The sequence below is a fragment of the Arvicola amphibius genome, chromosome 6 (assembly GCF_903992535.2).
Source record: "Arvicola amphibius chromosome 6, mArvAmp1.2, whole genome shotgun sequence".
Lineage (NCBI taxonomy): Eukaryota > Metazoa > Chordata > Mammalia > Rodentia > Cricetidae > Arvicola > Arvicola amphibius.
In genome coordinates this window covers 131,079,860-131,092,654 of record NC_052052.2, presented here as the reverse complement: position 1 = coordinate 131,092,654, position 12,795 = coordinate 131,079,860, and the positions used below count along the sequence as shown (strand labels likewise).

The 12,795-nt window shown below is 51.8% G+C and overlaps 1 protein-coding gene across 1 annotated transcript; it reads right to left on the bottom strand.

Moving 5' to 3' along the window:
* Positions 1-10,902: 10,902 nt before the first annotated feature.
* Positions 10,903-12,552, bottom strand: Foxc1 (forkhead box C1). The gene has a single exon (XM_038335339.1). The coding sequence runs from the start codon at positions 12,550-12,552 to the stop codon at positions 10,903-10,905; it is 1,650 nt and encodes a 549-aa protein (XP_038191267.1).
* Positions 12,553-12,795: the final 243 nt, after the last annotated feature.

The following is a 12,795-nucleotide window of genomic DNA, read 5'->3' as shown; positions in this document are numbered from 1 at the left end:
CTAACAGAGTTGCTTGTGTGTGTTTTTGTCAGGTTATAATGTAGGCAGGTTATGGCCCCAAACAATAACAAAATTCACAGGTAGGGATGAAATATTACTTGGTTCCTTTGGAAAAGCTCCTGTTGGGAAGACCGAGCTGCCCTCAGCAGAGGCCTCGCTAGCTGTCTGCCTTGGGCATGCCTATCCCCTGCTGAATTGAAGCATTCATACCCCTTCTGATCTCTGCTGATTTTAATTAGAACCACTGAGCTCTCACCCTCTCAAAAAAAAAAAAAAAGGCTCATGAAATGGGGTTGCTAAAAGAAGAAACTTGATGGTGAGTAAATATTGTTGGAACATTATATGTGAAAGTCCCTGGGCTACCCAGAAGCCCCCTAACCTAAGCCTCTTCTATGGTCTTTTGTACAATATTTATTTCCAACCTCTTCCCATTGGTACTAGGTCCCTTTTTAAACTGAATTTTGACTCATTAATTTAATCCAGTGCCTAATATATACCAGACGTTATGCTGATGTTTCAACCCCATCAACATGAGCTAGAAGTTATGATAAAGAGACTTAGAACCCAGGATCCAGCTCCACTGAGTTTATCATTTAGGTGCTGGAATTCTGACTACAAGGCCCGCATTTCTAAGCTGTGCACTGTGCAGCTACCGGTGACACATAAGTGTACAGAACACCCCAGAAGGCGAGCAAGGATCTGCTTGCAGGTATACACTCTTACATGAAATAGTATTTTGGCCTAGAACAAATTAGGTCAGGACTCTTCTCCCCCTCACTCCCCTTCCAAGCAAAATAAAATAAAACTTGAGCGAATGGCATTCCAATCTTTGCACATGCATGGGACTGGGGGCGAACTATTTCCGAATGTCTTCACAGGCAGGTTTATGATCTGGGGGAGGACTAGGGCAGAGAGGGCTCTTTGTGGAGCTCTCTATGCTGGGAGAGCACGCTGACTGGGGCAGCCTCAGCCCCCATGAAGCAGAACTAGGGCAGCCAGGCTGGCCCACCCAGTTCTCAGAAGCCACCCCAAGAAGAGCCTGCTGTTTCTATCCCCAAATGGGGTGCTGGTAATTGGAAGCAGATGGTCTCTGGGAGGTGGAGGTGGTAGGACTGGGAAGGCTGGGGGGGGGGTGGCATACACACATGCGTTGTCATACATGAACATGCATCATCACCCACAACCTAAAACATACATCCACTCACATATACAGATTCACTCACAAACATGCCATCTCACATACTGTCACACACAAATCTTGCAAACATACCCAGAAGTCTACTGTCCCATGGCACACACTCTCAAGTCTCACAACTAATCACATGCTCCTGGCCTTGACCTTCATGCGCAAGCCTCCTCTGACCACCTAAGTCCCTCATTGAACACCCAAGAAAAGCCATTCCAAAGGCCCGCAGGCCTGCAGTGTCTAATTCAGTGTTGTGTGGCTCTCTATCCCAAAGCCACAATGAATTCCTTAGGGCGGACCAGGAGAAATCCTGGGCAGGAGTCCCATGTGTCTCCAGTGAACTAAATGGGCATGAGCATGGGTTTCTGACAGAAGTCACTATTCGTGCCTCGCCATCACTGTCGGGGGCTCCGTACAGGGAGAAGAATAGCAGTTCCTGTATAAGTCCAGAATCTAAATTTCTGTGTTGAATTTCATGTAGTCATCTTCAAGACTTAATTAAAGTATTTCTTCTATCTTATCTTGATTTCAGTGATTTTTGTGTGTTCCTCACACTTCTCCTCTCCTCCCACCCGACTCTGTAAGCATTGGGTATATATTTTTATGTATTATAGCACCTCTACAAGCTTGATGCTGTTGTAAAAACTAAGAGAGTCATTAGTACTCTCAGTTATGCCAGAGGCAAGTCCACATGTGTTCTTCAGAGAGAGGTCAAGCGCGTGGGTACTAGGGCACCACTGGTTTAGTGCCCTTCAGGCTGTGCCACATCTGCTGCTCTTTGCCTTTAGTTCTAAAGCTGTGAGCTAGGCCTGTCAGCTTCTGTAACTGTAGAGGGAGCAGGCAGAGTTGGGGCTGCCAATCTGAAGGGAAGGTTGGCAAGCAGTGTTTCCATGGGAGAAGGAAACCTAAATGAAGGGAAGGTGTGTGAGGCGAGGGGGCACATTCCAGCAGAGCTGCTTTGGGCTTCTTTTCGTTGCCGTTAATCACCTTCTCCAGAGCCAGTCTCAGAACCCCACAGAAGCCTGTCAGGGGACAGGCGACACACGAATGCCATCCTCCCTAGAAGCAGCACTGTCAACTTTCATTTTAAAATAATTCCCTGGGTACTAGGGGTGTATCTCAGTGTGGAAGACTTGTCTAGCGGATAGGCTGTCCGTTTATACATATAACACCACTAAATAAAGAAAAGACCTTACCGGTATCATTTAAAAACTTAAGTCCCACCACAAAAGGGGAGAAAAGCATTCAGGCACCGTCTTCATATTTGGGGATTAAAAATGGGCAGTCTATTAAGTTGTATCCAAATTTACTTCTTTCATGTCTTCCAGGATCTTTGTTGCAGTCTTAACTACTCAGCAGGCACCATGGGTGGGGAGAGCTTCCACCCTAGTTTTACACAAAGATTGTATGTTCCTGTGCGTTTGTCTTACAAGAGATCAACATGTCCTATTATGACATCCGTACCGCTCCAAAAATTGGAGTTTTTCCTCACAGAGAGCACTGAAAACTTTCACAAGTAAGAATAACATTCTGAGACACACTGCAGCTCTGGACGCTAGGCCACCCCCATAGCCCTGCCTTCCCACAGTCCCGTGTCTTCTGAGAGCCCTGGAGACTGAGCCTTGAGGTCCCGTGCTTCCTTAAGCCCTCCGGTATACTCATCTGGGCTACATGCAGCAAGCATTCAGAAAATGTGCCTGCCTGTGGCCACTGTAGCTGAGCCTTTGGCTGCCCTTACAGGATGATGCTATGCCCTTCCCTCCCCACCCCACCTGACAGGTTCCTCCCTCCAAATGTATTCAGAGTGGACTCTCCCAAGAACTTTCCAAGGTCCCTCTCCACCCACCTTCTGTCACTACCTTTCCTCTTCTCCACCAAAGGATCTTCTCTGAGCAGACCACCTGATCTTTCTGGCTCACTCCTTGCCCTGTGGTCTAATCCCCTAATGTCCATTTTTCAGGGTCAAGGGGTCTTATGCTGCCAGTCAGTGCACAGTCCTCTGAATTCCTGGGCCAAGGTGCCTGCTCGGCTTGTGTGCACCAAGCTGTTTGCTGTTGAAGAACAGCGACCTGCGGCCGTCTTCTGCTGATCACCTCAGCTCACGGAGGTTCTGAGTCTCTTGGTTTCCTAGCTGTGACCTTGAAGAGGGAGTGGGGTGCAGCACTGGGCTGGTACTGGTTGTACTTAACCTTTGGTTAAGGTTCCTGGGGATGCACCTGTCCAACCTCACCCCCCTCAAACTCGACAGTCCTAAACCCGCAGAGGAGAGGTAGTGAGGAAGCGCTGTCCTTCAAAAGAAAAGAGCCCTGACTGCTAAAATATGCCCTGTCCTAGACACCAGAGAGAACCACAGCCTCCTAGTCGGAGGCAAAAAGCTGGGAGGCTTGGGAAGTCAACTGAAAACTAAGGCTCCACCAGCCAGACTTCTCCAAGGGAGGCACTGGGCCCAGGCTGACCCGAGAGGAAGCAGCGCAGCCCGAAGTCGGACTGCAGTGGCGGGCCATGGGCGAGGGAATGTATATTTGGAAGGGGTCAGGACCTCGACTGGAGTCTGGCTTTTTATGGCGAGGAAGCTGACTGGGAAGGGCCTTCTGGCTTTCCTGTTGTGCCACTTTATCCCCCGCCCCCGTCCCTCCTGGCAGCGCTGCTTGCTGAGTATACTTGCCCAAGAGATGGGGGGGTGGAGGTCTTTTCCCTGGCGTCGAGGACCTGGACTAGGGACCAAGGGGTAGTGACGGAGCGTGTTCGGGGCGGGTAGGGCCTACCCTGGAACCAGCGGACAAATACAGGAAATGCCACATTCTCCCACTGTCACCAAATACATTTGCTGTAAATCACTTTCCTGCACCTCCCAGATTGTCTGGATGCTGAGCCTGAGTGGGTCAAGGAGGCCTCATAGAGAGCTCCTTGGGGTCCAGTGGGGGGGGGGGTGTCAACGTAGCACCTAGTTTTTTCAGAAAATCTAGTACCCATCCTGTACTTGGCAAGACGCGCACGCGTCTCCCTAAGGCTCTCCGCAGGACACTTAACAGGCTGCCTCTTGCCATCACTAGTGTCCTTCCGAGGTAGTATAATAAACTCATCTTTACAAGGCAGCAAGGACACCTCTGGCTCCTGCGTCACTGCTGCCCTGTGGCTTCTGGGACTCCAGAAAAATCTCCCAGGCCCAGAACACATGCTGCCTGAGAACTTTAGTCGGGCTGAGCTCAACTTTGGGAACTGCTGCTCAAACCGGCCTCCCCGGGGCAGGCTTGCCTAGGCTCCACTATGCAGCTTGCAGCGCTGATTTTACCCAACTCAGAGGTCAGTTTTCATCGCTCCTCTACCAGCAAATTTTTTAAAGAATGCGGTCGCAGCACTGAAACCTGTACCGTACCCCTGATAGCTTACAGGCCTGCAGCCATTAGGGACCCCTGCACTGGAGGGGAACAAGAACCTGAGTTTTTTTGTTTGTTTGTTTGGTTGGTTGGTTTGGTTTAGGTTTTTGTTTGGTTGGGTTTTTTTGTTTGTTTTTGGCTCTGTTTTGTTTTTGATAATGATGGAAATTTGGAAGGCTTGAGAGTTACAGTCAGTCACTAAATGTGCTGTTTTTCCTGCATTTACCCTAGGGTAGAAAATGGAAGGATGTCTCTCTCCTCTCCTTTAAATCCTTCCAAAAGCCCTCTGAACACTTCCATTTCCCAAATCGAACACCACCCCCCCACACACACACACAACCAAGACCCTTCCTTCCTTTATGCTTCTTTACACTGAAACACCAGGCCCCCGCGCCCAACCCTGACGATTCACCCACTGCTGGTCTTGAGCTCACAAATTGCTCTTCCATGCCCACTCACGTAGGTGAAGCAATGTTCACTTAAGGGCAAAGGACTGACCGGCTTGCCAACAGTCCCTTCTCAGGAGCCCCCTACAGGGGCAGCTGGAAGAAGTTTGAAAGACTAGTTCAAATGAGGCAGACCATCTGCAGACATGGAGGGCCCTGGGCAGTGTGGAACAAAAGGATGCTCTTTGGGAGAAGACAGGAAGAGGCTATTCTGAGACCATAGAGCCTGCAGAAAGGTCCCAATGACTTTTTGAGTCACTCTCAAACCCAGGCCCAGAAATTTTGAGCTGGAAGCAATGCCAGGCCCAATCTCAAATCATAGCAGCCAGACCTCCCCTCTTAAGGACAGTTCCAACCCTCATGTATGTGGAAGGAAATTCCAGATCCTACTGCATTGCCTATAATACGCTCAATATGCTACAAATTTAAAACCAGTGAAGGAAAAAATCAAGTAAACAACAAAAAACTAATATAAAACAGAGTTTCTTTGGAGGCAAGGTAAGATGGGAAAGGAGGTAATAACGCTCTGAAGCTGCGCTCCCCGTGCCTTATTTTGGTTTCCAATAAGATGGACATGGTACATTTTGCTCAATTTTCCACCCCTAATCACATTGAGAACCTTGGATGGGTTTTGGAGCTGGAAGTCATTTAATTGGGTATTGTTCCTTTCTCAACCTGATTTGGATGCAGCACCTGCCCATCCTGTCCTCTGGCCCCGGCTCTGTCCCATCCCCGGACACTAACTAGGGTCATATCCAGCCCACCACCCAGAAGTCTTAGTGGAGGGTGAGCAATGAGCACACCCGAGATGGTACAGGCTGGGAGTGCAGGCGTCACACTCAGAGACCCTTTGGGGACCCAAAGATTTTCTATGGAGAAAGAGGAAGGATGGCATACACTGACAGGGAGACAAACAGATAGTGACATAAACACACAGAATCAGGTGGTGTATAGAAAAGAAGGTGTTGAAATAAAGGGGTGAGGAATTCGGCCCAGAGAAGTTCCAGCTGTGACTGCAGAGCCCACATAGCATGGAAAACTGTCGGGAGGTGGGGAGGCTTTGAGCCATAGTATCAGCCCGGATAGAAGAATCCAGGGCAGTAGGATTTCTGAAGCTGGCAATTGGTCCCTCTGGCAAATTTCTGTGGGTTTCCATTCCTGCCAAGTGTCCACTATCTGAATATATCAGATTTCACTTGCTGAGGGCCTGGAGCTTCTGGAACCCTCGGCTCTGGGCTCTGCGTCTGGTCCTCAAGCAGTAGTCCGAGGCCTCTGGCATGTCCTTCGGTCCCTTCCTCCCCAAGCCCCAGTCTCTCTGACTGGTTCCATCATCGTCTGCCCTGCCTAGCCAGCTTTATTACTTAGTCTCATCAATCTTATCCCTAACAGGCTATTTGTTTATATGCTGGTGGGAAAAGCTAATGGCTTCATGAAGCAGTCATAAGAGGAGTAGACAGGAATCAGAAATAAAGGCCCTATAACACCATTCAATATCCCATGGTCGAGGCTTTAGAGTAGGGACTCGAAGGTTCTTCTCAATAATTCAAGATGTGGGAAAGAAAAAAGAGAGAACCTGTTACTCCAACTATTTTTTCTCGGATGCCACTGACAGCCTCAGAGGACGTGGTTTGAGTACCTAAGGCCTGGTAAGTAAGGTTTCCTCTAGGCCTTCCAGGGCTGCCTGACCAGGTGGCCTGAACCAGCACAGTCTGGGGCCTTGGGGTTTTACACCACTCTGACCAAAACATATGGCCCTCTACCTTAAAGACAGAGAATCCCAGTAACCAGGGTGGGAGGGGGCAAAAAGGTGCAGCCTTCTTCCCTTTCAAAGTTAAGGAAGCCCAAAAGGGCTGTAAGACACTCAAGAGGCAGAAAGCAGCCAAGCGCTCCCTCACAGAGGACCAACACAATCGAGCCTTATTACTTTGCAAGCATCTATTATTAATGACACAAACTGCGTGGAATGATAAATTGTAAAATTCATGGTTGTTTGCATGCAGCCTGTTGAAAAGGGCCTGCTAACTACGCTGTCCGGGAAAACAGCACGTGTTCCTACCACATGTAGGACGCCAAATGCAAGATTTTACATGGCACATACCACGCTGGCATTTGCGTATGAATTGCTAAGAAAATAAATGTCCTCTGCTTCTCCTTTCAGAACAAAATACTATCCTAATGATTTCTACGGAGACAACTTACAAAATGAGCAGACTTGTCACCTGGGTACTGCACACCACCAGTGGACTAATACAGCGTGATTTCCAAGTATGCTGGCTATCTGTTAACTATCAAGCAGTTTTTGATAGTTTTTCTTACTTAACAGAAAAACTGCAAACCAACCTTATAAGCCACTAAGGAATAAGCCATCCCAGGTCAAAAAAGAATGGCAGAAATAGTTTCTTTCTCTCAAACGAGATATGAAAGCAAGTGTATAGACCATAGAAAATATTACACATGACTATTTTTTTTTTTGAAATCACGAGTAGCCCTCTTCTTCAACTAGCACATGATTCAGAACTACTACAGCGGCAACTCTTGCAGTAATAACAACGTGTGTATAATATAAACACCTTCCTAAACATAATATCTTTCATTAATTTTTCAAACCTCCAAACAGAAGAGGAAGCTCTCCTCCAAACATAGGGAAATATCTGAGGGGCTCCTCGGGAGCCACAGGCTCACACAGAACCTGCTCCTCCAGCTACCTGACCCAGAAAAGGAAGAGCATGGGGCACCCACAGAACGCCACTCCTAGGAGCCATACATTTGTTTCCCTCCCTGGTACCACTGCAAGGGCGACAGAGCTCCAGGACAGATAGGTTTCCCTTGGTTGCCTGGGCCTGGACCCGGCTAGCTGCGGCCTAGACGACCTCAGGACCGCCAGGCCTAAGCGGAGGGTCTCAGGCAATTAGACCCGAACATGCTGATCCCCACGCACCCTCCTCTGGCCTCAGGGGTCTGTGGCTCAAGTAAACCGTGTCCCTGTCACACTCCACGTTAGGTCGCAGCGTGCGGGCAAGGCCGCCTGGGACAGGTCGGTGCGGCCGGGCCGTGGCTGGTCAATGCGACAGAGCTCGTGCGCCTGCCGAGGATGCGGGACCCGCTGTCACCCGTGAGCAATGAAGTGACTGTGACCTTTCCACCCGCTCCAGGCTCCTAAACACACGTGTGTCTCCAAAACAAAGGCGGCGAGCCATGAGGAAACAGGAGCGGCGAGGCCGCGCGGGCAGCCAGCTCCAGCCGCGGGGCGAGGAAGGGAGCGGGCGCCCCGAGGCCATCGAGGCACAGCTCCGGCCGCCGCGACCCCGGTCCCCGGTGCCCCGCGCTCCAGCCCCGGACCTTCCCGCGACCACTGTGATAAACCCATCCAACTCACGCTCGGGGGCGGGGGTCTCCTTTGACGCCATTTGCCCCACAGACTACTTATTTCGGGAAGAGGCCGCGGAGACGCGAGCGGGAACCCGAGGGCGGCGGCGGCGGCGGCGGGGCGGGGGCGCGCGGGGGAGGAGGAAGCCGCTGCGAACGCAAACAGAAGCCGGCCGCCGCAGCGGGTAATTACAGCTCATTAGCTCAGGAGCCTTCCGGGCCCCGAGCGGCGTCCCGGAGGCCGGCGTCGGGGCTGGACGCCACTCCGAAATGCGCGGCCGCCCGGAGGGGCCCAGCTGGAAAGCCAGAGGGCGGCCGCGGGTCTCCACTCGCCACCCCTAGTCCAAACAGATGAAACGGACGTCTCGAGAACCGGCCTGCCTCCTCCGGTCCGGTCTTGGGTCGCTCGACCTAGGGGACAGGGCCACCGGTCACCTGCTCAGGTCTCCCGCAGGCCTAGACAATCCAGCTCAGGCAACCACTCTGGGTGTATAATTCCCAGCTCCACGCAGGACTCCCCAAAGAAGAGTTGGATTCCAACTCCTAGAGATTTGTAAATAGACTCAACCTTCTCCCCCTTCCCACCCCATCCTCTGAAAGAGGTAACCTGAGGAGGAGGGGGGCAGCCAAGGCACTCAAAGCTAGGACAACCCAGAAAACACTTAAAGTCGCAGGGAGGCCAGCCCCAGCCGGCCTGCCCGGAGGAGACGCCCTGCCAGCGCCACAGCGAGCTTCCCTGGCTATTAGGTTACCGCTCTGAGCGGCGGGAACCGAGAGAATCAGAGGCCACGTAAGGCAGTTTTTGACTGAAATTAGAGTGTATTTATTTGCAGCAATCCTTTAACAATGATCAAATTTTGACAACAAGCAACAGCAATTACTGCTTAAGTGTTGCCTCTAGATAGGAGCGGCAGATAGGAACCTGCTTTATCTCGAAAACAAACTGAAGGCCTGAATGTCTGTAATCAAACCGCCATCTCCCCAAGTCTGATTGACAGGGCAGATCACCCTAAGATAATGAATTTATTACATTTCCTGGGTTATTTACAAAAGGGGGGGAGGGCCAGTCCGGATTGCCCCCTAGGTTTAACTGTAAATTAACAAGAAAAATTGGTTTGAAAAGAAACCACCCTAGACAAATGTTCTTTCTGCCTTCTTACTCTTCCTTCTGCTTTATTGCTGTAAATGTTCAAAAATAATTGTTCTACAAACATATCTTCTAAAAGTTTCCCCAGGATTAAATATTCATTTCCAACCCACAGTATATTTATATTAAATCCTTCTGTGCGATACATGAAGAATTGAAACTGTGGGCGAGTTATGTACATACATTTTTAAACTAGTTTATTTCCCTCTTACAAAGGAATGAAATTAATAGAAAAAATCTATTCGGCATCTGGCTCACAGGTATGTGTACCACTCGCTGCAATCCGCGTGGGACAGAGCATCCTGATGCACATCTGCATCTCTGCGCAGAGGTGCCACTGTGGTGACCATGCTGCTGATTCATGAACTTAAAATTGCCAAATCATGTTTTGTAGCTACTGAGGAGTATTTGTGTTCATATGCCAACTCAGATCTGTTGAGGAAATTATTTTTTTAATAGCCACAAAGCAAGCTCACTATATAGTACGTTTTGCAAAAAAAAAAAAAAAATGCTGTAGAAAAAAATCTACTAAACAAAAAATGCTTTTAGCGAAATTTGACATGAACTAGAGGAAGTTTTCTCCACATTTCAGAGATCTGGCAGAGGCTAGGGAACTCTACAACTTCTGCTCTGAAATCTTTTCTTTATATTAAAGCTGTATTAAAGTATCCAGACATATTGGTCTTATTCAAACTGAATGGCAATTTATTTATAAACAAACAATGGATATGATCAACAAAAAGAAAAGGATGATAGAATGAGATTAATACAGTTTCCCTTTTTATAACGAGAGAAAAGGCACATTTTAAAGTTTCAGGCAATTTAACTTTAAAAGCTTTTGGAACACTTTCTTGGTGTTTGGTCCGTAACATCCAACTACAAATTAAAAATAAATTACTATGTTGCAATTTACATTTAAAAACAAGTCCATGAATAAAAAGAAAGCGATTTTCATAAACAGGGACTTCCCCCTTCTTTCGACATATGATAAAATATTATCTTACAGGTGAGAGACAAGGCAAAGGGACAAGACGAAGGAGCAGGAAAGTCTCTGAACGCAAGAGGAAACTTACGTGGCATCTGCAGTAACCTGTCCTTTAATAAACCATGGTTTTGCTGTCTGTACAAAATAGTTTACCGTTTTGCTTACTTAGATAAGGCATAGTGGAGGAGGCACTGCATTAATCTTTTAGAAAAATAGGTTTTCTTTGAGCTGGTGAGTTGAATTTCGGGAGAGATTCTGTTCGCTGGTGTGATGAATTTTTCTCAAGTTTTAAAATTTTTGTATGTTTTTAGTTTCGATTTTGCATTGCTGGGTTCTTTTGCTGTTCCTGCTCTGGGGTTCCATTCCCTTCAGCTCTGAGGGTTCCGGGGATGGGGTCAGAATTTGCTACAGTCATAGACGAAAGCCCCCGACGTGCGGTACAGAGACTGGCTGGCAGGAAAAGCCATCTGACAGCTACTATTACCATTCACCGGAGAGTTGTTCAACCCTATCCGCTGTGACTCGAACATCTCCCGCACCGAGTGGAAGTTCTGCTGCTGCCCAGGATAGCCCGCGGCCGCCGCAGCCGCCGCCGCGCTCGCCAGGTGACCCAGGTCTCCACCTGCCTGGTTCAGGTACCACGAGGTGAGCCGGCCTTGGTGGGCAGCTGGATGGTGGCTGGTCTCCTGGCCACCCCCTCCGTGACTCAGGGACGAAGTGCTGCTGCTGGTGACTGGGGGCAGCGAGTAGTCAGGCAGGGGGTCGTCTACTGCCGCGCTGCCCGCGCCTCCGGGCGGGCCCTGCAAGTGGCCGCCGCGCTCGCCCGCCGCGTACAAGCTCATGGCCTGAAGATTGCAGTGGTAGGTGCCTGCGCCCCCAGTACCCCCGGCACTGCCACCGCCACCGCCTCCGCTGCCGCCTCCCGAGCTGCCCGCACTGGAGCTCTGGCTGCAGGGGGAGCTGTAGAGGGAGCTCTGGCCGGGCGAGTAGGCGCCCAGTGCCAGCGGGGGCGCGATGCCCGCACGCGAGGACGCGGCCGCCGAGGCCAGGAGGCCTGAGCCGAGCTCCGCGGCCGAGCCCTGGGGCGACCCCCGCAGCGAAGTCATGATGTTGTCCACGCTGAAGCCCTGGCTGTGATGCGGCGGCGGCGCAGACTGTGGAGGCGGCGCGGGTTCCGCAGTGTCCAGGCTGAGCGGCCGCGCCGACGGCAGGCTGCCCGGAGGGCTGCTCCCGCTCGACAGACTGCTGCTGCTGCTGTCGGGGCTCTCGATTTTGGGCACCGTGGCGGCGCTGCCGCTGCCTAAGGCGGCAGCCGGGGACAGGGGCTGGGGCGGCGAGGGACACGTACCGTTCTCCGTCTTGATGTCCTGGATGCGCACTGGCGGCGGCTGCGGCCCGGGAGCGGAGCCCTCGGCCTGTTCCGGGGGCGCGGGCGCTGGCTGGCGACCGGCCTGCGGCGGCGGCGGTTCCTGGAGGTGCAGGCGGCCCTTCTCCTCCTTGTCCTTCACCGCGTCCTTCTTCTTAAAGCGCCTCCGCCGCCGCAGGAAGCTGCCGTTCTCGAACATGTTGTAGGAGTCCGGGTCCAGCGTCCAGTAGCTGCCCTTGCCAGGCTTCTTGTCGTCGCGGGGCACCTTGACGAAGCACTCGTTGAGCGAGAGGTTGTGGCGGATGCTGTTCTGCCAGCCCTGTTTATTGTCCCGGTAGAAGGGGAAGCGGTCCATGATAAACTGGTATATGCCATTCAGGGTGATCTTCTTGTCCGGGGCATTCTGGATGGCCATGGTGATAAGAGCGATGTAGCTGTAAGGCGGCTTCACCATGTCCTTGGGCTGCGGCTGCGGCGTGTAAGGCCCGTAGGCGCGCGCCATGCTGCCCGGGTACTGTTCAGCGTGCGCGGGGTGCGAGTACACGCTCATAGGGGCCGGCATGGCGGTGTAGCCGCCCCCGGCCGCCGCCGCCGCCGCGCGGTAGTAGCTCTGCTCGCCGCCGAGGTAGGGCACCACTCCCAGGGAGTTGGGGCTGGACACGGAGTAGCGCGCCTGCATGGCCCCGGCTCGCCGCCGCCCGGCGCAGCCCGCTGCCCCCCACCCTCGCTCGGGCCGGGCCGCGCCGCACCGGCCACCGAGTCCGAGTCCGAGTCCGGGCCGCGCCGAGCTGCTGCGGGCCCCGCCGGGCTGTGTCTGTTCGGCCGCGATCGCCTCCTTGCGCCCGGGGCCGCTCGGCCTCTCCCAGCGCTCGTCTGGCGCCTCGCACCCCCCTCAGTTCCCGCGCGGGCAGCTAGGGAGGGT

Coding starts and splice junctions, on each gene's coding strand:
- Foxc1 (XM_038335339.1), bottom strand. CDS start 12,552: ATGCAGGCGCGCTACTCCGTGTCCAGCCCCAACTCCCTGGGAGTGGTG.